General features: G+C 43.7%; 2 protein-coding genes across 2 annotated transcripts in view; both read right to left on the reverse strand.

Moving 5' to 3' along the window:
* Positions 1 to 4224: 4224 nt before the first annotated feature.
* On the reverse strand, positions 4225 to 21102 carry LOC139308381 (perilipin-3-like). Its single transcript, XM_070931901.1, has 11 exons — positions 21093 to 21102; positions 20244 to 20365; positions 16680 to 16824; positions 16385 to 16518; positions 14478 to 14742; positions 13516 to 13637; positions 12293 to 12394; positions 11314 to 11569; positions 9338 to 9519; positions 7849 to 8001; positions 4225 to 4671 (listed from the first exon to the last, which is right to left on the reverse strand). Exons 1-11 carry the CDS (start codon positions 21100 to 21102, stop codon positions 4225 to 4227), a joined length of 1938 nt encoding a protein of 645 aa, XP_070788002.1.
* Positions 21103 to 24698: 3596 nt separating this feature from the next.
* Positions 24699 to 25366, reverse strand: part of LOC139317556 (perilipin-3-like) — a 29885-nt gene continuing 29217 nt past the window's right edge. The window contains exon 8 of the mRNA XM_070944654.1: positions 24699 to 25366. This exon is cut by the window's right edge and continues 960 nt beyond it. The gene's annotated coding sequence lies outside the window, so the exon portion shown is untranslated.

Below are 25366 nucleotides of genomic sequence, written 5' to 3' on the forward strand. Positions count from 1 at the left end.
TCGATTTTGACCGGCTTCAAGATCGACTCATCCTTCCATCCTTCCGAGGTGGGTAAAATGAGGACCCAGATTGTTGGAGGCAAGAGGCTGACTCTGTAAACCGCTTAAACAGGGGCTGTAAAGCACTGTGAAGTGGTATATAAGTCTAAGTGTCAGGCCTGGGAACCATCTTTTGCATTGGGCCTTCAGGACTGCCACATTTACTACTGTGGGAAACTGGGAGGGGGGATTGTATGGAGCATGGGTGATATGTAGTCATAATAACATTCTTTTCTCAGAGAGTCAAGGACATCTTGCCCTGCATCTGGAGGGCTGGAACTGGGAGGCATCTCCAGTTGGGACGGTGCTTTGATTGGACCATGTAATGGACATGTGGGTGCTGGGCAAGGACCTGGACTTTCCTTTGGGTGGGGAAAACCTGGAAGCTTTCAGAGTCGGGTTTTCCCAGATGTGCCAATATGACATCTCTAATAAAATGGAACTTTGAGGAACTTCAAGCCTCGGAGTCTTCTTTCGTTGGGGGTGTTACTTGGAACCCTGACATTAAGTGCTATTGCTATTGCTTAACCTGTCAGGGTTAATGGGGGTGGTCTTAGAGATTCTTTGATCCAGAAGGCCAACAGCCCCAGAAGGAAAAACAGAAGTCATCTACAACATACAGTGTAAGATCTGCCATAACCACTATGTAGGACAAACAGGCAGAAGACTCACAGAATGCATCCGTGAACACCAACTGGCAGTCAGAAGACACAATGAAAACTAACTTCACAACATATGGACAGACCTAACCATAGTTTCAATTGGGAAAAGGTGACTATCCTAGACCAGGCCAAGTCCAAAAATGTCAGGGGATTTCTAGAAGCCTGGCACTCTGACCAATCAGCCATCAACTGACAAATAGACATTAACAATGTCTACAGACTATGCAAAAGAGATGATCAACAAGCCAAAAAGGGAACAAAAAGACTCTTCCCACCAGCAATCAGCACCCAGATCAGCATAAAAGAGCATTCATGGTGCAGCAGACTAAAGCACTGTTAAGTAACACCAGCTGCCTGCAATTCCTGTAAGTTCAAATCTCACCAGGCTCAAGGTTGACTCAGCTTTCCATCTTTTCGAGGTAGGTAAAACGAGGACCCGGTTTGTGGGAGCAATAAGCGGACTTTGTATAAAAAAGAACACCGTTGGGGGGGGGGGGGGTGGCAAAAGCCCTACTAAGCAGGTATATACAAAAGTATGAAGGCAATTGCTTAATGCATTGTAAGCCGCCCGGAGTCTCCGGAAAAGGGCAGCATATAAATCGAACCAATTAATTAATTAATTAATTAACTCCAAGATTAACGTCAGACCAAAAATCAAGTCAACAACATCCCAATCGAACTGCCAAACAACAGTAAACAGCCAAAAGAATCTCTAAGACCAAATCCCACCAACACTGACAGGGCAAGCTGCTAACTAGAATATAAATTGAGAGCAACCCTCATTTCTTACTAGCCCTGGTGATGTTACCTAGTTGGGTAATGAAATGTCTGCAAGAAAACCACCAACCTCAGAAAGCACCAAGGACCCCTCATCAACTTTTCTGCCTGCCGTCTCAATATTTTATAGAATGGGAAGGGACCGTGGAGGTCTTTTAGTCCAACCCCTTGCTCAAGCAGGAAACTCTATTCCGGACAAATGGCTGTCCAGTCTCCCCTTGAAAACCTCCAGTGATGGAGCACCCACAACTTCTGGTGGCAAGCTGTTCCACTGGTTAATTGTTCTTACTGTCAGGAAAGTTCTCCTTAGTTCTAGGTTGCTTCTCTCCTTGAGTAGTTTCCATCCATTGCTTCTTGTCCTGCATTCAGGTGCTTCGGAGAAGAGGTTGACCCCCTCCTCTTTGTGGCAGCCCCTTAAATATTGGAACCCTGCTGTCATGTCACCCCTGGTCCTTCTTTTCATCAGACTAGACATATCCAAGTCCTGCAAACTGTTCTTCAAATGTTTTATGTTCCCTAATCCTCTTCGTTGCTCTTCTCTGCACTCTTTCTAGTGTCTCCACATCTTTTTTGTATCGTGGTGACCAAAACTGGATGCAGTATTATTATTCCAAATGTGGCCTTATCAAGGCATTATAAAGCGGTGTTAATACTTCACGTGATTTTGATTCTATGCCTCTGTTTATACAACCAAGGATTATACTGTATTAGCATTTTTGGCTGCTTCTACACACTGCTATTTAAGTGATCGTGTACTAGGACTCCAAGATCCCTCTCACAGTTACTGCTATTGAGCCAGGTATACCACCTGTTGTATACCTGTGCATTTGGGTTTTAAAATATTTCAAAACATTGTTTAAAGAAAGGTCTTTCCGGATGGGCTTTCACTTTTATTTTTAAATTCCTGGCCTTTAAGGAGAAGTTTTCTCCCCTGTGTTTGTTCCATTTCAGTGCGATGGGTGTGTGATTCGACCCCCTCCCTGTTTATTTCCCAATTGGCCAACTGTACATCCTGTTTTTCTGACCCTCCTCTGGTCCGTTTTCGCCTTTTGCTCTTTAACAATCGGAAGGTTTAAAGGTATCAGTAGGGAAAAACAAAATCCTTTATATTGCTTGAAACATCTGGGTGGAATTTGCGCATCGTGGATTGTCTGTAAAACCCAAATAGCTGCGTTCGCACAACTGCTTGGTTAGTTTTCACACTAGTGATGGGGAATTGTGTTTTTAGTGGATCAGGAAAATCCAGATCACTTGGTCAATTTACAGACCGAGCTTCAATGCGCACCCCCCTCCCCCCCAGTGTTCATTTGATCATCATGTCATCCGAGGTGCCAAATTTTATTTCGGGGATCGTTAACTAGCATGCTACAGAAATTCAGAAAAACTTAAAATTTCCCAAATGGCTGGTATCTCTGGGAAGGCAGCTCTGATTAAAAGCTTTGCTAGTTTTTTTATATCCCTGGTGCATAGTTTGGCTGAATTACAGGCAGTTCTCGACTTACGACAGCAAATGGGACCAGAATTTCAATCGTAAGTCGGTATAGTCGTAAGTCGTAAGTAACTAATGTTATAACTCTTTCTACCACAGCCGTAAAGAAAATCACATGGTCATTAAGTGAATCACATGGTTGTTAAGTGGCTCATGTGGTCGTTAAATGAATCCAGCATACCAATTGACGTTGTTTTGCTGGAATTCAGCTGGCAAAGTCACAAATTGCAATTGTGCCACTGCAGCATGCGGCCACTGGTTGTAAATGCGAGCTAGCAGCTGAATTGCAATTGTGCGACCGTTAGAATGATACGAAGAGTTGTAATTGCAAGGACAAGTCATAAATCACTTTTTCCCTGGCTGTCGTAACTTTGAAATGCCATTAAACAGACATTGTTGTAAGTCAAGGAATATCTGTATATCCACAGAAAGAATTGGTCTCCTCAAAATTAGGAGCACTATGGAATACAGTGCCCAAGACTGCAGTATATAAATTTGATAAATAAATCAGGAAAACGCTGCTTTAAAAGCAGAATGGCTACAGTTATGAACAGTTAGACAGAGGAACTCAGGACCTCAATCACTGTTGGGATTCTCCTTTGCTGGATGTCTTCAAGCAAAAGCTGGACAGCCATCTTGAATTTGAATTCCTGCCCTGAGCAGGGGTCGAGACTGGATGGCCTCAACGGGCCCTTTCATGGAAGGATTCTCCCTATGTACACCCGTGTGAGTGCCAAGTAAGCGATCACAAGTGGTGGCCATCATCACCTTCCCTGCTGTCCATAATCACCACCAGCCATGAGTTGGTAGAACGTCTTCAACTCAGGTTGAGTTGAAAAGAGGCCAACTGTAGCTACTGTATTAGAGCAGTGCTCCTCAAGCGTGTCAGCTTGAAGATGGGTGGACTTCAACTCCCAGAATCCCCCAGCATTTAGCCATACTGGCTAACTGAGGAATTCTGGGAGTTGAAGTCCACCCATCTTCAAGCTGACCAGCTTGAGGAACTCATCAAACCTAGATGTTTAGCTGGAACAACTGTTTGAGGAGATCCTGAAGGAACGTGCAGATGCTTGCTGGTTTCCAAGGGTCTTTAATTGGAAACGATGCCTTGAAGCCCTTCTGCTGGCCCAGGGGAAGCTGACCTACCTCTCCCCAGCCCTACGAGACCTCCGTCTCCCTCCCACGGCTTCTGTGGTGGAACCGAAGCCCGCTAGCTCGTCAGCCTTTCAACGTTTGGCATTTGTGGGTCAAAGGAGGCTACAGTCGAGGTGGGGCTGGAGGTGGTGGGTGGGGAAACTGCCGAGACCCTGTGCTCTCTGCCTTGACTTTCTGCTCAGAGTTGGTCCCTTCTCGTTGCCTGAGGGTGGGATGATACAACAGTTCCTTGCCTGAGGGAGAAGAACTGGCCTGGGGTAGCCAAGGAGACCCCGCATTCCTTCCCATGAATTCCAACAGCTCATCCAGATTCTCCCGGGCCGTGGCTATTTTTTGCCGGCTTTGGAGAACGATGCTGTTGGGCAGATCCCTCAGGTTGGTGCTGGAGGACAGGTAGCCCTGCATCTCCTCCAGGTTTTCGTGGATCTGAGTCACCTTCTCCTGCAGGTGCGCCGGCAGCTCGGAGATATGCGGCAAGAGGTTGTGATAGGTGTGGTAGAGCTCCCGGGCCAGGTCACGGGTCAGAAGGAAAGCTTTCATCTCCAGTTGCTAAGAGTAATCAAAAGAAAGAAAGAAAGGAATTGGATCTCTAGCTTTGGTGCGTGAGATCTTTCAAATCAGAAAGTTGCTTTGGGTGGCAAGAAATCTTCTAATCTTCTGATGTAGGGTTTTCTACCTTAGCAACTTTAAGATAGGTGGACTTCAACTCCCAGGATTCCTCAGTCACCATTTGTGGATTTCAACTTCTAGAATTCTCCATATATATGTAAAATCTCTCTCTCTCTCTCAATTTCTCTCTCTCTCTCTCTCTCTCTCTCTCTCTCTCTCTCTCTCTCTCTCTCTCTCTCTCTCTCTCTCATCTATCTATCTATCTATCTATCTATCTATCTATCTATCTATCTATCTATCTATCTCTTACAGTAAACTAGATAGTCAGGGAAACAGGAGCACCCTGAGGTAAATCTAGTTTGCTGTATTGTATTGTATAAGTATATAAACCAGCCATGTGCAGCAGCTGCCAAAAAAGCCAACACAGTTCTAGGCTGCAGTAACAGAGGGATAGAATCAAGTGTTAATACCACTTTATAAGGCCTTGGCAAAGAAGGCCACATTGGAATTCAGTGAAATCCCAGAAACTAGTGAATTGTGATTTCACTGAACTAGGGTTGCATAATATCTTGGTTTACGTAGGTAGAACCTGGCTAAAGAGAAATACATACATACATACATACATACATACATACATACATACATATATGTATATATATATTACAAACTTAAGAAGACAGATATATTACAACTGTATATACAGCAAACTAGATAGACAAACTGGAGCACCCTGAGGTAAGTCTAGTTTGCTGTATATAGTGTTGTAAAATATATTTACTTATAAAATATATATATTTATTTTTATATACTGCGTATTTATTTATATATATTTTACAACTCTATATATAGCAAACTAGTCAGGCAAACAGGAGCGCCCTGAGGTAAATCAAGTTTGCTGTATCTAGAGTTATAAAATATATTTACTTATACAATATAAATATATATTTATTTTTATATACTGCGTATTTATATATATTTTACAACTCGAGATAGTCAGGCGAACAGGAGCACCCTGAAGTAAATCTAGTTTGCTGTATCTAGAGCTGTAAAATCTATTTATTTATAAAATATAAATATATACTTATTTATTTATATATATATATTTATATATATTTTACAACTCTATGTACAGCATACTAGATAGTCAGGCAAACAGCAGCACCCTGAGGTAAATGACGGAGTGCACACAGCCCACAGAAGAAAAAGGCGGGAAAAAAGGGAAACTCTCCCTCCCCCTCCCACACCCACAGCAACCAATCACAGCACAGATTGCCTCAGTTATATAAAACTGCAAGTTCGTGTCAGCGTCTCTTGACTACATTAGAACAGCCGCTGCATGGTGGCCTGACACACGTTTAAACTCAGTTCCTGACGACCGAGTTGATTCCAAGCTCCCACTGCTCTTTCTGGGAGGGAAGACTTTCTAAACTTACTTTTAAGCTTCCCTCCTGTCAGTTTGGGGTTATGCCCTCCCCCCCTCCCCCAGATTCTTGATTTTTGCTTAATATTGAAAATACTGCCTTCTAGAACCTCATTCCGTTAGAACAATTAATCAGAGGAATGACTTGCCTCCAGAAGTTGTAAATGCTCCAACACTGGAAATTTTTAAGAGACTGGATAGCCATTTGTCTGAAGTAGTCTAGGGTTTCCTGCCTAAGCAGGGGGTTGGACTAGATGACCTCCAAGGTCCCTTCCAACTCTGTTATTCTATTCTATTCTATTCTATTCTATTCTATTCTATTCTATTCTATTCTATTCTATTCCATTCCACTCCACTCCACTCCACTCCACTCCACTCCACTCCACTCCACTCCATTCTATTTTCCATATTCCATTCCATATCCTATATTCTATTCTGTTCTGTTCTGTTCTGTTCTATTCTGTTCTATTCTATTCTATTCTATTCACAGCTTAATACAGGTAATTCTCAAATTACATCCGTTCATTTAAGTGACTGATCAAAGTTACGGCGGCACTGAAAAAAGTGACTTATGACCGTTTTTCACATTTACCTTTATAGCATCCCCATGGTCACATGATGAAAATTCAGAGACTGGGCAACTGACTGGTATTTATGGCAGTTGCAGTGTCCTGAGATCATGTGACTCCCCCCCTTGTGACCTTCTGACAAGCAAAGTCAATGGGGAAACCAGATTCACTTAACAACTGTGTGGCTAACAGAACAGCAGCAGAGATTCACTTAACAGCTGTGGCAAGAAAGATGGTAAAATGGGGCAAAATTCACTTAGCAACAGAAATTTTTGGCTCAATTGTGGTCGTAAGTCAAGGACTACCTGTATATTTAAAGGTTCCAACCATGTGTCCCTTTTCCCTTAGTCCTCTAGGCTGTGTATACTCCATTCCTCCAATCTCTCCTGCTAGCTTTTGTCCCTCAGACCTTGCACCATTTTTGTTGCCCCTCTCTGGACTCGCTTTATCTTATTAATATCATTTTTTAAGTGAGGTCTCCAGAACCGGACACGTAGTAGTCCTCAAGTTACAACCACAATTGAGCCCAAGTTTTATGTTGCTAAGTGAGACATTTGTTAAGTGCCAAGTTTTACGACTTTTCTTGCCACATTTGTTAAGTGAATCACTGCAATCATTAAATTAGTAACCTGGTTGTTAAGTAAACCTGGTTTCCCCATTGAGCATGATTACCAGAAGGTTGTAAAAAGGGGATCATATGTCCCCCGGGATACTGCCATAAATATCATAAATGTGAGTCAGTTGTCAAGCATCCAAATATAAATCATGTGACCATGGGGATGCTGCAAAGGTCATAAGAGTGAACATGGTCATAAGTCACTTTTTTGTAGTGCTGTTGTAACTTCGAACTGTCACTAAGCGAATTGTTGTAAGTTGAAGGCTTCCTGTATTCCGAATGGGGTCTGATTAAAGCCTTGGGGGCATGCTTAAGTGATCTGAACCCTGCCTTGTCCATGCGTCGTCAAAAAAAGAAGAAGGAATCGAACTGCAAAATCTTGGATACCTGCTTGACTTTTTTGCCTTCTGTTGGGTTATTCTTGTGCTCCGCCCCCACCCTCAGCCCCCCATCCCACCAATGGCCACTAATAAAACCTGGACCCACTTGGGTTTTCTGTTTTACCAAAATACCTCAGGCATTAAAGAGAGGGACTCCTTGATGGTAGCCGATGTTGGCTGTGTGTTGGGCAAACCCTGGGATGTATTCCATTGAGTCCACAAATTAGCCAGCTTTTGTGGGACATTGGACAAAGTGGCGCTCCCTGTGGTTTGGGCGAATTCCACCTGCAAAGAGAGAAAGAAGCATTAGTACAGCTAGTCCTCGACTTACAACTATCCAAAGCGTGAAAGAAAGGTTACAGATAGTCCTCAACTTACAACACTTCACCTAGTGACTGTTCAAAGTTACATCGGCACGGAACAATGTGACTTACGACCATTTTTCACAGTTATGACCTTTGTAGCACCCCCATGAAAACTATTAGCCAGGAACTGGGTATCTCTACTTTAATGAAAAGAAGGACTAAGGGGTGACATGATCGCAGTCTTCCAGTATTTGAGGGGCTGCCCAAAAGAAGAGGTAGTCAAGCTATTCTCCAAAGCACCTGAAGGCAGGACAAGAAGCAATGGGTGGAAACTAATCAAGGAGAGAAGCAACCTAGAACTAAGGAGAAATTTCCTGACAGTGAGAACAATTAATCATGGAACAACTTGCCTCCAGAAGTTGTAAATACTCCAACACTGGAAGTTTTTAAGAAGAGGTTGGATAACCATTTGTCTGAAGTGGTGTAGCGTTTCCTGCCTAAGCAGGGGGTTGGACTAGAAGACCTCCAAGGTCCCTTCCAACTATTCTATTCTATAGTTTGAACGGTCATTAAATGAATTGTTGTGAGGACTAGCTGTATGATGGTGGTGAACTTTGAAACAAGGATGGAGCATGGAGGATATATGATAGCAGAGAACTTTGGGGTAAGAATGGAGGACATATGATGGTAGAGAACTTTGGAATAAGGATGGAGGACGTATGATAGTAGAGAACTTTGACACAAGAATAGAGGACATACTATAGCAGAGAACTTTGGAATAAGGACAGAGGACATACGATAGCAGAAAAGTTTGGAACAAAGATGGAGGACATATGATAGCAGAGAACTTTGGAATAAGGATGGAGGACATATAATAGCAGAAAACCATGGAATAAGGATGGAGGACATATGATGGTAGAAAACTTAAGGACATATGATGTAGAAAACATAAGGATGGAGGTCATATGGTAGTGGAGAACTTTAAAACAAGAACACACAATAGCAGTGAACTTTGGAATAAGGATAGAGGACATATGATGGTAGAGAACTTTGACACAAGGGTAGGGGTCATATGGTAGTGGACAACTTTGAAACAAGAATAGAGGACATACAATTCTGCAATTCTATCCATATTGCTATACTTTTTTCTGTAATTTTTAATAATTTTCAATAAAAAATTTTTTAAAAAAGAATAGAGGACATACGATAGCAGAGAACTTTAGAATAAGGATGGAGGACATACGATAACAGAGAAGTTTGAAATAAGGATGTGATGGTGGTGGGACTAGCCTCTTCCAGCTTCTCCTCAGACCTACCATCTCTAAAATCTGATCAAGCAATGAGAGGTTCTCGTGTGTGTTCTGACGCGCTGCCTTGATTTGGTGCAACACAATTTTGAAGGCCCGGTTCCTTAGCTGGGTCGAAAGTGAGTTGATCCTCATGAAACAACCTTCTTTGCAAAGATCCTGCATAGACGTGTCCACTCCTCCTGGGATGGCTGAGAAAACACAATCACACATCTCCTTGATATGGAAGCATCAAAGTGAATTTTGTCAAAGATCGCGGCCTTTGGTGTTTAAAAAGAATTTAGATTGAACATCACAGTGCTGGTGTGCTACTAATACATCGCATTACCTGATGTAATAGTAGAGGTAGTCTCTCACATACGACCGTAATGGAGCCTGCCCATTATGGTCATTTGTTCTATCAGACATAAAACAGGTTGGTAATGTGACTGATCCGATTTTAGGATCTTTTTTGCGATGGTCGTTAAGCGAATGCAGTGGTTGTTAAGCAGCCACAGCAGTTATTAAGCAAGTGCCATGGTCATTAAGTGAACCAATGATTCACAATGGGTGAGGTTTTGCCAAAAACTGAAAATGTTGGTTTTCAGTAAAACTGTCATAAAACACAGTCACATGACTATGGGGAGTTGCAAATGTCCATCAGTGCAACCATACTGCTGAGTACCTAAAGTTAGGTCATGTGACCATAGAGGGGACTTGACCATTGGAACGTCGAATCCAGGTTGTAAGTCCCCTTGTCAGCTACCTTACTACCTTACATTTGCTTCTGCTTTGCTACCATGTGGTGGCAATCTTCCGTGAACTCCAGGAAAGGAGGAGTTCACAGCAGGGAAAAGGAGTTTACAGTAGGGGAAAGCGAAAGTAATGGCTGTATCTCCTCGAAATACTGCTTCAAGGTCACCTGGGAGAAGAAGGCAGCTTGAAGTGACCATTCTGAAAACACTTTTCTGGAACCCAATAAATGGAGCCAAGGATAATTTCTATTTAGAGGTTTAAATGCCGGCAGGTCTGACATTCCTTTTTTTTTTAGTCAGTTGTAACTTTGACTGCTAAGTGATTGGTCATAAGATGAGGATTACCTATAAGTGGGAATGACCTTGGAAGATTTAAGGAAGAGCTCCTTAAAAGCATGTTCTTTTCATTTTGTATCTGGAAAACAACTCAATTTGCTTGGCATTTTTTCTAATATATTGAGCATTAATTGTGTGACTTTAGTAATTATCTGTCCATTTATAAATACTGCCTTTGCTGGAAATATAGCTTTTGTTTTAATTTTTGAAAAATTAAATCTAGGGATAACCTTTCATCACCTTAAGGAAATGACAGAAACTTTTTAAAATATTAACTGTATGCCTATATGTAGGTACTGGTAGTTATGTGTAGATAAATAGATGATAGATCGATGATAGATTAATGATAGATAGATAGATAGATAGATAGATAGATAGATAGATAGATAGATAGATAGACAGACAGACAGACAGACAGACAGACAGACAGACAGACAGACAGACAGACCATGTTTCCCCCAAAATAAGACTGGGTCCTATATTAATTTTTGCTCCAAAAGACATATCATGGCTTATTTTTTGGTTAGGTCTTATTTTGGGGAAAATATAGTACTAAACGCCTCTGTCTTCTGATGATCTTAACTGGGGCTTATTTTTGGGGTAGGGCTTATATTACAAGCATCGTGAAAAATCATGCTAGGGCTTATTTTCCGGTTGGGTCTTATTTTTGGGGAAACAGGTTGGGTAGATAGATAGATAGATAGATAGATAGATAGATAGATAGATAGACAGACAGACAGACAGACAGACAGACAGACAGACAGACAGACAGACATAGAAATATGTGAAACCCACCTCTGCCCATAATGCTGAGAAAGGGTTTTGAAAAGCGACGAATGTTAGAGGAGAAACAAGAGTTAGAAGATGTGCCAAGAGAGGAGTCTTTAGCCTCAACTAGCGTGACCTGTTTCTCACCTTTGTTAGACTCTGGTGCTGGAAGGTAATAATTCAGCCATTCCTCGGATTTACTGAGCGCCCGCTCGATGGTGTCCGCAAAGACCTGTCCGACGGGCGATACCACGAATGAGCTGAGGCTGGTGGCCATAGCTGAAGAATTTTCCTTCTCAGCTGGCAATAAGAGAGAAGTCTCTTCACTGGTAGCCTTCTCCTTTCCTCGTTGAGATAAAAGTCTCCCCTTGTGGGTCACCAAAATGCTGTCCACTTCTTCCTTCTTGGGCCAGTAAGATAGGCAGCAGGAAGAGGGAGAAGAGACATGAAAAAAAGGGGTTGAATAGGTTGACCAGATGTAGTTGCCCTTTTTTTTCCTCCCACGGTCATTAAGCGAATCCATCTTGAGGAGTGGCCTAGAGGTGGAGCTCTCGCCTCACAATCAAGAGGCTGTGCGTTCGATCCTAGGTAGAGGCAGATATTTCTCTCTCTCGGCACGATGAGAATATATCTGCTGAACAAAACTCTGCATTGGCGACAGGAAAGGCATCTGGCCATTAAACATTGCTAGCTCCTTTCAGTGCCCAGACTCCAACCCGCAAGGAATTATGGGGTCGTTAAAAGATGATGATGATGATGATTAAGGGAATCCATCTTCCCCCACTGATTTTGCTTTTCACAAGTATCAGATCAAAAGTATTCAGAAGTCTTTGATTTACAACTGTTCGTTTATAGTGACAGTTCAAAGTTACAATGGCACTGAAAAAGCTGACTTATGACCGTTTTTCACTGTTACGACCTTTGCAGCTTCCCCATGGTCATGTGATCAAAATTCAGATGCTTGAACCAGTGGTAACCAGTGGTAACACCGGTTGAAACCTACTACTGATCTTAAGCCTATCTCCCGGAATGTTGTCACAATGGGAATATAGGGTACTCCATCATCAGGACTTTACTTGGGTGCAGTTTTGGGAAATGAGTTCAAAATGTGAATAAGTGGGTCTACCTTTGTTTCGGTTGGGACCGCCGTCTGTGGGTGATGCATCGACGCGATTTCTTGTATGATAGTATGAAGACCCTTCGGGACCATGTCAAAGACGGGTTTGGTCTGATGGAGAAGACAAAGAAGTTGGCTTCTTAAAGAACCAGATGGTTGCTGAGTGTGAATGTTGCTTTTCAAGAGAATTTTCATTTCTTTCACCTGCTATGTACTTTATTTAAGATGATGGCGGTCAAATCCAGAACTTTCTATGTTTGACCCTGTTGAAGTAAAACCCTATGACTTCTATCCAGTCATATAGAACAGAGTGCCACAACCTTTCTGGGTTGGCAATCCGGAGCAGGGGGAGGCGGGAAAGAGGGGATGATTTTGTGGAAGGGGCAAATGTTTGCAGTGATGCAAACATGAGTGGGACCACGGGCACCTGTGATGACACTCACATGAGTGGGGTCATGGGCATTCATGTCGAGGCTCATGTAAGTGGGCCCACAGCTGCCCAGGACGAGCCTCGCGTGAGTGGGGCCACGGGCACCTGTAATGAGGCTCACACAAGTGGGGCCATGGGTACCTGTGACAAAGCTCACACGTGGGGCCACGGGCACTCATGTCGAGGCTCATGTGAGTGGGGCCACGGGCACCCATAACAAGTCTCAGGCATGTGGGGACACAGGTGTCCACGATGATGCTCGTGCGAGTCAGGCCGCAGGTGCCCGAGACAAGACTCATGTTAGTGGGATTGTGAGCACTTGAGATGATGCTCGCGTAAGTGCAGCTGTGTGCACATGCAGAGGCACATGCATCGGCCAGCCACTCAAATGGCTCGGTGGCAATTAGCCCAGTTGGGGACCCCTGATGTAGAAGACTGGATAGTGGGGTTCAGGAGATGAGACAAGAAAAATGGATGGAAATGACCAGATTTTAGAGGGCTGTGAAGGCAATATCCATAATGGGATTCACCAGTGGACTAGATTGCCTTCAAAGATGGTAGACGCTACTTGTCTGAAGGTATTTCAACTGATGCTGGTGGCCATCTGCTTGGGATTCTGGAGTCGTGGATTCCTGGGATCCGAACTAGATGTGTTTGGAGATTCCAAATCCCCAACTCTTCCTTCCCATGATTCTGGGAGAACATTTCAAATAATAAAGGGCCACCAGATGATCTCCAAGGCCCAACCCCAGCTCATGATTTTTTATGAGTCTGAATTTCTCAAAGGGAAGGAACACCATACCCTCTCAAACAATATTCGAAGGACCGAGCCTTCCTCAAAGCACTTTGATTGAAGAGTCTTCGGTTCCTGCGGAGAAGGAGGCGGGAAGGCTGGTGGAATCTTGTCTGGAAGTGGAACGGATCCTGAAAAGAAAAATAATCCCATCTCAATTATTGGGTCCTCATCACTCCTGATGAAGACGTCTCACTATGTCCTTCCTTCAATAAGTAAGCAACGGATGGAAACTAATCAAGGAGAGAAGCAACCTAGAACTAAGGATAAACATCTTGACGATGAGAACAATTAATCAGTGGAACAACCTGCCTCCAGAAGTTGTGGGTGCTCCAACACTGGAAGATTTTAAGAAGAGATTGGAGAAGGACTTGTCTAAATGGTGTAGGGTTTCCTGCCTGAGCAAAGGGTTGGACGAGAAGACCTCCAAGGCCCCTTCCAACTCTGCTATTCAACGACAGTTTGTTAGGATATGGTTTGAGCCTAATAAGTTGTCCAGGCAATATATGTGTTCTGTGACTTTAATATGAATATGTATTGTGTGACTTTAAAGTTTTCCTGCTGATTCATTGTAATGCTGAGTCATACTGTAATTAGTTGTGAACATATTTAAGAAAGGTACTGTAACGTATTCAGTTGATGATAAGCTACCATTGTGTGTGGAGTTGCAAGCATTGTGCTATCATCGGTTGGATGGATCTGCTACCATCGTGGTTGGTGAACCAGAGTGAGTTTGTTATTCTAACCAACTACTGTTTGTGTGGTAAGAAGATTTTGTATCACTGGACTGATTTAACTAGCAAAGACTTGGATTGATTTAAAGACTATGAGATTGTTTTTTCACTATAAAGTAAACTTGATAAACCAGTTTGCACATCTCTTATTCATTGCTCTCAGCAATGTTTCTCTGTGCTCTACACTCTGCTGGTTGGTAACACAACAACAATATCCTTAACACAGTCAACACTTACGTGGAGCTTCGGAAGGTGGTGGCAAGACGGCCAAAGCTTCACATTTTGGCGGAGTACGGGGCGGTGAGAGTTCCCTCTCAACAACTTTGGGTTCCTCAAGAGCTTTGCGTTCTTCTTTAAGTTGTTCGGTTGAGCCTGATTCGAGCAAGATAATGATGGGTCCAGTCGGTGTGACTAAGGTGTCCAAGGTCCTCCTAGATGACATCTCGCTTGCCTTCTCTTCACGTTGAACTGCTTGGTTCTTTATCTGGACCTCTTTTTCTTCCTACAATGGTGGATGCAGAAAAATGAGAACAGTTGAGAGGAACGACAATGGGACGCCATCCATTTCGCGCTAGATGGAACGTTAGATGAGATAAATATAAATAAAACATGGGGCCAGCATATTTTATGAAGGGTAAAAGTTGTACGGGAAATCTCTTATCTTTTTTCATAGCGCATGAAGAACGGCTGCAGAAACTGGGTATGTCTGGTTTTTTGTTTTTTTTTAAATTTGATTTATATGCCGCCCTTCTCCGGAGACTCAGGGCGGCTTACAATGCGTTAAGCAATAGCCTTCATACTTTTGTATATTTATACAAAGTCAGCTTATTGCCCCCACAAACCGGGTCCTCAATTTACCTACCTTAGAAAGAATGGAAGGCTGAGTCAACCTTGAGCCTGGTGAGATTCGAACTTACAGTAATTGCAGACAGCTGGTGTTAATCACAAAGCTATCAGTCTGCTGAGCCACCAGGTTTAATGAAAAGAAGGACTAGGGGGGACATGATAGCAGCATTCCAGTATTTGAGGGGCTGCCCCAAAGAAGACGGGGGTCAACTTCTTCTCCAAAGCACCTGAAGGCAGGACAAGAAACAATGGATGCAGGTGTGGTATTCACTTACCTTCGCTACCGGTTCGCAAATGTGAGCGGGCACGCATGCGCAAAGCGTCAGTGAGGACAATTAACCAGTGGAACAGCTTGCCACCAGAAGTTGTGGGTGCTCCACCACTGGAGGTTTTAGAAAGAGATTGGACAGTGATTTGCACAACTAAATAAATGGGCTCCTTTAATGGCCATGGCAAAAAAAGGTCATAAAATTCAGCACAGCTCACTTAATGCCCCCCACACTAAGTGCCGGAAGTGCCAGTCTCATTTGTGATCATAACTTGAGGTCTACATGTATTAGAGCCGTGGTGGCACAGTGGTTAGAACGCAGTATTGCAGGCTACTTCTGCTGACTGCCGGCTGCCTGCAATTTGGCAGTTCAAATCTCACCAGGCTCAAGGTTGACTCATCCTTCCATCCTTCCGAGGTTGGTAAAATGAGGACCCAGATTGTTGGGAGCAAGAGGCTGACTCTGTAAACTGCTTAGAGAGGGCCATAAAGTACTGTAAAGCAGTAAGGTAAAGATAAAGGTAAAGGTTCCCCTTGCACATATGTGCTAGCCGTTCCTGACTCTAGGGGGCGGTGCTCATCTCCGTTTCAAAGCCAAAGAGCCAGCACTGTCCGAAGATGTCTCCGTGGTCATGTGGCCAGCATGACTCAACGCCAAAGGCACACAGAACGCTGTTCCCTTCCCACCAAAGGTGGTCCCTATTTTTCTACTTGCATTTTTTACCTGCTTTCGAACTGCTAGGTTGGGAGAAGCTGGAACAAGTAACGGGAGCTCACTGCATTACGTGGCACTAGGGATTTGAACCGCTGAACCGCTGACCTTTCGATCGACAAGCTCAGCATCTTAGCCACTGAGCCACCGCATCCCTTGTAAAGCGGTATAGAAGTCTAAATGCTATTGCTATTAATCTAAGTAGGCTGGATGCAAAAATGATATGTAAAAGTAAGTTGAAAGGGTGTTGTTGAATGGAATAGAAATAGAGAATAGCGGTGTTTGTAGAAAGTAAATAAAATACATAAAAATGGAGACCTTGCGAGGAACAGTAATCTCTTCCACGACTGGTTGAGGTGCTGGGGATGAGTCTTCTTCCACCAATTCTTTCTGTTCATCCAGAGCTCTGAAGTTCAGATGATTATCCCTGCACAGGTCCTTGGGTTTTCGGGCTGCGAAGGTGAACCTCAAATGAACCTTCCCAACCCAGAGAAAGATCCAGTTCTGAAATCCATCCCAACTTCCCAAAGGCTAGAGCTGCTCGTTCCCCATCTTCACCATCACCCCCACCCCCACGCCTCACGCCAAACCCCTCAACTCGGCCGATACTCACTGGGACTCTTGGAACGAGATTGTGGATCTGAAAACATGGAGATGGTCTCCATCATAAGGTCAACGTCGTGCTTTCGGTCATCCAAGACTCCGTCAAAGTCGGCGTCGAGACTCTCGCACTGGCTCGTGACTCTATTTATTGCAAGCTGAAGGGTCGCGACAATTCAACAATGCCATTTAATTAACAATGCCCTTTAATTAACAATGCCATTTAATTATTTAAAGCAATGAGAAAGATATTTTGATATTTTGTCGCTCGCCTTTCGTTTTATCCCTCCTTTGGCATCCTTTCTGTAATGATTCTATTCCAACAATCGTTTAAATATGAGCCAGCCGTAAATAGGAGCCTGAGTGGCGTAGGAGGCTAATGCCTCCTACTAAGGCAGCATTTAACATCCAGCTGTCTGCAATTACTGCGAGTTCAGTTCTCACCAGGCTCAAGGTCGACTCAGCCTTCCATCCTTTCTAAGGTGGGTAAAATGAGGACCCGGTTTGTGGGGGCAATAAGCTGACTTTGTATAAAATATACAAAAGTATGAAGGCTATTGCTTAACGCGTTGTAAGCTGCCCTGAGTCTCCAGAGAAGGGCGGCATATAAAAATAAATAATAATAATAAAAAAGTGTGCTGCAGCTGCCAAAAAAAGCCAACACAGTTCTAGGCTGCATAAACAAGAGGGATAGAATCAAAATCACGTGAAGTCTTAATACCACTTTATAAGGCCTTGGTAAGTAAGGCCACACTTGGAATATTGTGTACAGTTTTGGTCGCCACGATGTAAAATAGATGTTGAGACTCTAGAAAGAGTGCAGAGAAGAGCAACAATGATGATTAGGGGACTGGAGACTAAAACATACAAAGAACGGTTGCAGGAACAGTTTGATCAAAAGAAGGACTAGGGGAGACAGGATAGCAGTGTTTTAATATCTCAGGGGTTGCCACAAAGAAGAGGGGAAGTCAGCTTATTCTCCAAAGGACCTGAAGGCAGGACAAGAAGCAATGGGTGGAAACTAACCAAAGAGAGAAGCAACCTGGAACTAAGGAGAAATTTCCTGGCAGTTAGAACAATTAATCAGTGGAACAATTTGCCTCCGGAAGTTGTAAATGCTCCAACACTGAAAGTTTTTAAGAAGAGGTTGGATACCCATTTGTCTGAAGTGGTGTAGGGTTTCCTGCCTAAGCAGGGGGTTGGACTAGAAGACCTCCAAGGTCCCTTCCAACTCTGTTATTCTATTCTGTTCTATTCTATTCTATTCTATTCTATTCTATTCTATTCTATTCTATTCTATTCTATTCTATTCTATTCTATTCTATTCTATTCAATATTATTCTTGTCCCACAGTAAGTTATCCCATGGCAAATTGGCTATGGCAAGTTAGCTGTAGTGAGTTGTCCCAGAACGAGTTGGGTGTGGCGAGTTGTCCTAGACACAAATTGGTGATGAGCACGACTCGACAGAGGAAACCTTTGCCTTTACATTTTACATGGCAAGGACCTGGTTACTCTCCTTAAGAATACCTGCCCATCCTACTAAATCCCACCAGATTCAGGTCACTTCCCTAAAATCGTGCCACCTGGTGGGATCTTGGAAGCATGCTGTCGGACCTGCTACAGCTTCAACCTCTAATCAGAAGTGATTCTTGACTCCATTTGTTGAGAAAGGAATAGCAGTAGCGCTTAAATTTATATACCGCTTCACAGTGCTTTGCAGCCCTCTCTAAGCGGTTTACAGAGTCAGCATTTTGGCCCCCAACAATCTGGGTCCTCATTTTACCCACCTCAAAAGGATGGAAGGCTGAGTCAACCTTGAGCTGGTCAGGATCGAACTCCTGGCGGTGGGCAGAGTTAGCCTGCAATACTGCATTCCAACCACTGCGCCACCACGGCCCTTCCTTCCTTCCCTCCCTCCCTCTTAGCAATACCACTTCACAGTGCTTTACAGCCCTCTCTAACAGTCAGCCTGTTGCTCCCAACAATCTGGGTCCTCATTTTACCGACCTTGGAAGGATGGAAGGCTGATTCAACCATGAGCCGGTCAGGATCGAACTCCTGGCAGTGGGCACAATTTGCCTGCAATACTGCATTCTAACCATTGCACCACCAGGGCTCCTATAGTGTGTAGTTTATTAGAAGTTAAGTGTACAGGTAGTCCTTGGCTGGCAACAGTTCATTTAGTGACCGCTCAAAGTTACAACGGCACTGAAAAAAGTGACTGATGACCATTTTTCACACTTATGACCATTGCAGCATCCCCATGGTCCTTTGATTTACATTTGAATTCTTGACAAGCAGTTCACCTTTATGACGGTTGCAGTGTCCCGGAGTCATGCGATCGCCCTTTGTGACCTTCTGACAAGCAAAGTCAATGGGGAAACTAGATTCACTTAACAACCGTGTTACTAATTTAAAAACTGCAGAGATTCACTTACCAAATGTGGCAAGAAACATCGTACAATGGGGCAAAACTCACTTAACAAATTTCTCACTGAACAACATAAATTTTGGGCTCAGTTGTGGCCGTAAGTTGAGGACTATCTGCATTGCAGTATTGCATAGAACAGAACTGAAAACGGTGCGCCCAAATCCCTAAATTCTACTTTTCCCCTCCCTTAACTGTCTCTCATTGCTTCACCCGCTGTAACCAATCAGGTTCAGGCAAAATGTTTTCCTAACAGCCAATCCAAGCAGAGTTTGGTATGCGGCTCCTTCCTTTTTCCAGCTGGGTGACGTTGAGGCAGCATCTCGAGAAGATACAGCGTTTACTTTCGCTTCCCCAAGCATTTTCCCCCTTCCTTCCCCTCCACACAGTTCATGGCAGCCTGTCACCTCATAGCAGCAAACCACAAGCAAGCATAAGGTGGCAGCTGACACATGCCTTTTCAGGGGCCGCCCCTTCCTTAGGGAATACCCTCCCCTTGCTGATTTATTCAGGAGCCCCTCACCCTTTTCTCTTTTAGATCATCTTTAGGATCGGTCTTTTTACTAGAAAAAAGATAGCTTTTTCATTGGAATAAGATAGTGTCAGCCTTTCCAGATGGACCAGACTTAAAACACGACCAGATGAGCTAATTCTCTTACAGGTAGTCCTTGACTTACAACCATTCATTTAGTGACCATTTTAAGTTACAACAACACTGAAAAAACTAACTTAGGATAGTTTTTCACATGACCCTTGCAGGATCAAAATTCTGACACTTGGCAACTGACTCATACTTATGACCGTTGCAGTGTCCCAGGATCGCACGATCCCTTCTTGCGACCTTCTGACAAGCAAAGTCACATGGGGAAGCCAGACTCGCTTAACGACCTTGTTACTAACTTAATGACTGCAGTGATTCACTTAACTGTGGCAAGAAAGATCACAAAATGGGGCAAAACTCACTTAACAACTGTCTCGTTTAGTAACGGAAATTTTGGGTTCAATTGCGGCCATAAGTCAAGGACTACCTGTATTATTATTCTTGATAACCAATTCATTATCGCATCTTTCTTTAATGCTTGGATAGTAAGATGGGAGGCATATAATTTAATAATAAGCAATAAATAAATAAATAAATAATAAGTACCCTTTCCAATTCAATCCAAAGGAAACAAAGAGACAATACCGTTTTCTCCTCACGCAAATACAGAGTTTGTGACATAGGATCTGAAGAACCAGCAATCATCTTATATTCTTCCGAGCTCCAAACTAAATAATAATTTAAAAAAATTCAATCTGTTTAATTGATTATAAACATTTATAGATCCCAGCTCTCTCCTTCAACCGGTTCGCCCTTCCATTCCAGACTTTAGGACAAAATTAATAATTCTTCCATTCCTTAATTTCGGCCCTCCACCTTCAACCTTTCCGGTTCTTTCATCATCACACCCCCTTATAGCACTGATGATGTTACATAGTAGGGTCATTAAAAGTCTGCAAGAAAACCACCAAACTCAGAGAGCATGAAGAACCTTACGGTTGTCCTCCTCCTCCTCCTCCTCCTCCTCCTCCTCCTCCTCCTCCTCCTCCTCCTCCCCCTCCTTGTCCTCGTCCTCCAACCCCATCCCCTTCTAGCACTGATGATGTTACCTAGTTGGGTCTGCAAGAAAACCACCAAGCTCAGAGCCCACCAAGGACCCCACAGTTCAGCCCCGAGCTGCAAATATTCTCTTTCATTGCTCAAGGCAACGATAAATGATATTCCTGGCCAAAAGGCAGCAGGATATGGTCTATGTAGTCACCCAGACTGAAACAAAAGCTGGACGACTGAAGGACGTATAGAATTTGGGTATTTCATCCCTTCTCCAGCCACTTAGAAGACTTCGGAAGGGGCCTAGGAGCTAGTTTAATAAGCACTGAAGCCTCCAAAATTCCCAAGCAAAGTCCATTCCTGGTTCTTCCCTGCCACAGCTGACCACTCGGCTTTTCCACTCACATCTTGCCATGATCCGGGCTTGGGAAAAGCTGGAATTCAGGGCATTTTGGTTTCCCCACCCAGGCCAGCCATCATCCCAAGGGCGGTGGGCCAAGGCTAAAGATTTTCCCATCATTCCAAGCGGCTCTTGTGATGTAGCGTGTGATGTCACAGATCCGGCGACGGGGCCAGCTTTTCTCCCCCCCCCCCGGCCGTCTGGCCGGGCACTACAATGCCCAGTATCCACAGCTGGATGGGGAGGTGGAGTCCCTGCCACCTCCCCAACGGGAGTTTGCCTTAGCTGTGAAAGAGAGTGGGAGGGAGGACGTTCTGAGAATCGCAGGCTATGCTTGTAATCAGTGGTGGGTTTCAAATAATTTCACCACCGGTTCGCCGAAAATGTGAGCCACACATGCACACGTGTGCAGCTTCAGCACGGCGAGGCTCGACCGAGCAGCCTTTCAAGGCCTGCTCCCCTCCATCTGTCTGGATGCGGCCTAAGTCCCAACCAGACAGAGCTGTGGCACAGTAGTCCAAATGGTGGTGCGATTTGCCGGTTCTCCGAACTACTCAAAATTTCCGCTACCCGGTTTTCCCGAACCGGCTGAATATACCACCTCGGCTTGTCATTTACAGGGCAAGCGATAATTTTGTGATTGTTATTTATGTTTGCTGCAAAGGGAATTGAACACATGTCGACTCTGAAAATGACATATGTGTAGCCATTTTTTTTATCGTAGCCTTTGTCTATCCTTTTCTCAGCTTTTAGGTTTGCTAGTGAAGGAATTTAGTATTACTTCAGGCTCACCACTCTCTAACTGTTGAAAGGGGGGTTATAGAGATAAAGGGGGAATGTTATGTCTAGGTGGCTTTCCTTTCCCGTGAGAACAGAAAAGATGCCTGCAGCTGGAGGACGATGGAGTTTGGAATCACCGGACTGATGGCCTGAGAGTTTATTGGAGGTTGTGCCTGTGTGTTTCTGTCTTTTGCTTTTTATTGGGTGTAATTCTGGATCTGGGTCAGAGTCGGAATTACACCAAGTCCTTGCCAATTTGATATGTTCCTAATAAACAGACTTTAATGGACAATGGATGCCTTGGATTTTATTTCAGGGGAACATATTACTTGGAAGCTTATTCTTTGTTTTGGCCCTTTTGATCCTTCCTGCCTGCCTGCCTTCATCCCTTTTTCTTGTATTTCCTTCCTTCCTATTTCCTACCCTTCTTCCTTTCCTTTTTCTTTTATTTCCTTTCTATTTCCTTCCCTTCTTCCTTCCCTTTTCATGTCCATCCTTGATTTCTCTTGCATTTCCTTTCTTCCTTCCTGCCTTTCTTCCTTTTTCTTGTATTTCCTTCCTTATTTCCTACCCTTCTTCCTTCCCTTTTTCTTATATTTCCTTCCCTTCTTCCTTCCCTTTTCTTGTCCATCCTTGCTTCCTCTTGCATTTCCTTTCTTCCTTCCTTCCTGCCTTCCTTCCTTTTTCTTGCATTTCCTCCCTTCCTATTTCCTACCCTTCTTCCTTCCCTTTTTCTTGTATTTCCTTCCTATTTCCTTCCCTTCTTCCTTCCTTTTTCTTATATTTCCTTCCTATTTCCTTCCCTTCTTCCTTCTTCTTGTCCATCCTTGCTTCCTCTTGCATTTCCTTCCTTCCTTCTTCTCGTATTTCCTTCCTTCCTATTTCCTTCCCTTCTTCCTTGTCCATCCTTGCTTCCTCTTGCATTTCCTTTCTTCCTTCCTGCCTTCCTTCCTTCCTTTTTCCTGTATTTCCTTCCTTCCTATTTCCTTCCCTTCTCCCATTTTCTTGTCCATCCTTCTTTTTGTATTTTCTTCCTTCCCCCCTCCCTCCCTTCCCTTTTCTTGTATTTCCTCCCTTCCTTCATTTTTCTTGTATTCCTTCCCTTCCCTTCCCTGTTTTCACTTGGTTTGTTTTTATGTTCTTTTAAAAACTTTTCATAAAAATTATTTTTCAAAAAGGAATCACACAGCATGTGCAAGATGCCATGCTCACACCCAATGGTGCTATGCTCACAGCTGATAGGTGTTGTTGTCCTTTCTTCCTTGCACACTCAGTTTCTTTCTGGGCATCTCCCAAGTTTAAAACTGAGCAGGTTGTGTGCACTGTATGAATGGCAATTGCTTTTGTTAACCCAAGTTACATTAGCTAAATATATATGATTGTTTATCTGAGTTCCCAGGTGAAGTTTGGATTGTTCCAAATTTGGATTGGTGAAATCCAAATTCTTTTACTACCGGTTCTGTGGGCGTGGCATGGTGGGCGTGGCAGGGGAAGGATACTGCAAAATCTCCATTCCCACCCCACTCCAGGGGAAGGATACTGCAAAATCCCCATTCCCTCCCCACTCCTGGGGGGGAAGGAGATTGCAAAATCTCCATTCCCACCCCGCACTGGGGCCAGCCAGAGGTAGTATTTGCCAGTTCTCCGAACTGCTCAAAATTTCTGCTACGGGTTCTCCAGAACCTGTCAGAACCTGCTGGATTTCACCCCTGCTTGTATTCTGAAAGGGTGTTGGGCAATTCCTGTTGTGGCTAATGGCTTTCGTCCTGTGTTGGATCTTGGATGAGGGGCTGCTTTCTAATCCTATCACTCTGCCTTCCTTAGCTTTGCTGCAATATCCTGTCTTGAATGGATTGCCAAATCTGCATTCCTAAAAGCTGGCCTCCTCAGTTTCTGCTTGGGGCCCATTAAGAAAGACCGAGTTTGCTTTCTGTCTTTAAGAGCATGTTTCTCCATTTCTTCCTTTAGGGAAATATAATATTTTGTCTTTTAATATTCCCCCAATATTTCATTCTTCTATAGAATGAATCTTCTATATTTCATTCTATAGTGACTTTCTACACTATATAATCTATAGCAGTGTTTCTCAACCTTGGTAGCTTGAAGATGGGTGGACTTCAACTCCCAGAATCCCCCAGCCAGCAGCGCTGGCTGGGGGATTCTGGGAGTTGAAGTCCACCCATCTTCAAGCTACCAAGGTTGAGAAACACTGATCTATAGTTCTGCTCCCAAGAAAAACTGACATCTTCGTTTAATGATCCCATAATCCCTTGCAGGGTGGAGTCTGGGTAACTGAATGGAGCTAGCAGAGGGTTTCCTGGCCGAATGCTCTTCCTGTCGCCAGTGCGGAGTTATATTCAGGAGATATATTCTCACTGTGTCCAGAGAGAGAAATATCTGCCTCTACCTAGGATTGAACTCACAACCTCCTGATTGTGAGGCGAGAGCTCCACCTCTAGGCCACCGCACCACTCCCCAAGAAAAACTGACATGCAAAAATCAAAGATCTTCCCCCATCCTTCCCTTTTTTATTTTTATTTTTAATGTGTAACCTTTTATACGTTTTCTTTTGCGGATGGGATATGATTTTTCTCTTAGCTGTTGTCCTTTCCCAATGCATAACCACCCTGATTTCCTGCTGCTACATGCACCCAAGCCTACAGCCATCTCTTAAAGCTTCTAGTCCTCATGTTCCCCCTTTTGGATTCCAAATTAGCAAAGGCCACCTCGTCCTAGAGCAAAGGGAGCAATTGGGACAGTTGGATGACCTCTCCTCCCCCCCCCACTTCTCCCCTTGGAAAACATACAAAAAAAAAGTTTCCAGCTTTTTAATGCAATGTGATATTAGTTTTATTTTGTGAGTTAAGGCACGGGTTATAAAATTGACAATGGGAAGCATGGAGGGCAAATCGGTTTACAGAACATACAAAGAGCACATGGAAAACTCTGAAAGGTATTACAAGCAAGGAGCTGAAAATGAAACAAGTTTGATCATCTGTATTGGTTCCCCTCCTTCAAAGATGAAGGTGTCCACCCTGTAAATCAGGGGTCTCCAAAGTTGGCAACTTTTAAGACTTGTGGACTTCAACTCCCAGAATTCCCCAGCCAGCCATACATGGCTGGCTGGGGAATTCTGGGCGTTGAAGTCCACAAGTCTTAAAAGTTGCCAACTTTAGAGGCTGGTGATGTAAATGATGGGAAAAACTTTAGCCAAAGGATGCGACACTGCCCTAGATAACTTCACTTGCAAATACAGAAGAAACTTTGCAAAAATGTTTAATCTCATTTTCCTTCCTCTCACCTCAAATCTACAGGCACCGAAGAAAGGCTGAATAAAAAGGACCGGAATGCGGGAATAAAAAGAAAACAGATAATTTCCTAATCTTTGTCTCCATCTCTTCATCCCGCTTACATTTCTGGCAATTTCAGCTTTCTCAGTTCTGTCACTCTTTGCAAAAACCCTGAATCCATGTCCTCAGCAGAAAAGGTGGAAGGGAGA

This window comes from Pituophis catenifer, unplaced genomic scaffold (assembly GCF_029215685.1).
Source record: "Pituophis catenifer annectens isolate HBS135680 unplaced genomic scaffold, rPitCat1.0.hap2 SCAF_1, whole genome shotgun sequence".
In the NCBI taxonomy this organism is placed as follows: Eukaryota; Metazoa; Chordata; class Lepidosauria; order Squamata; family Colubridae; genus Pituophis; species Pituophis catenifer.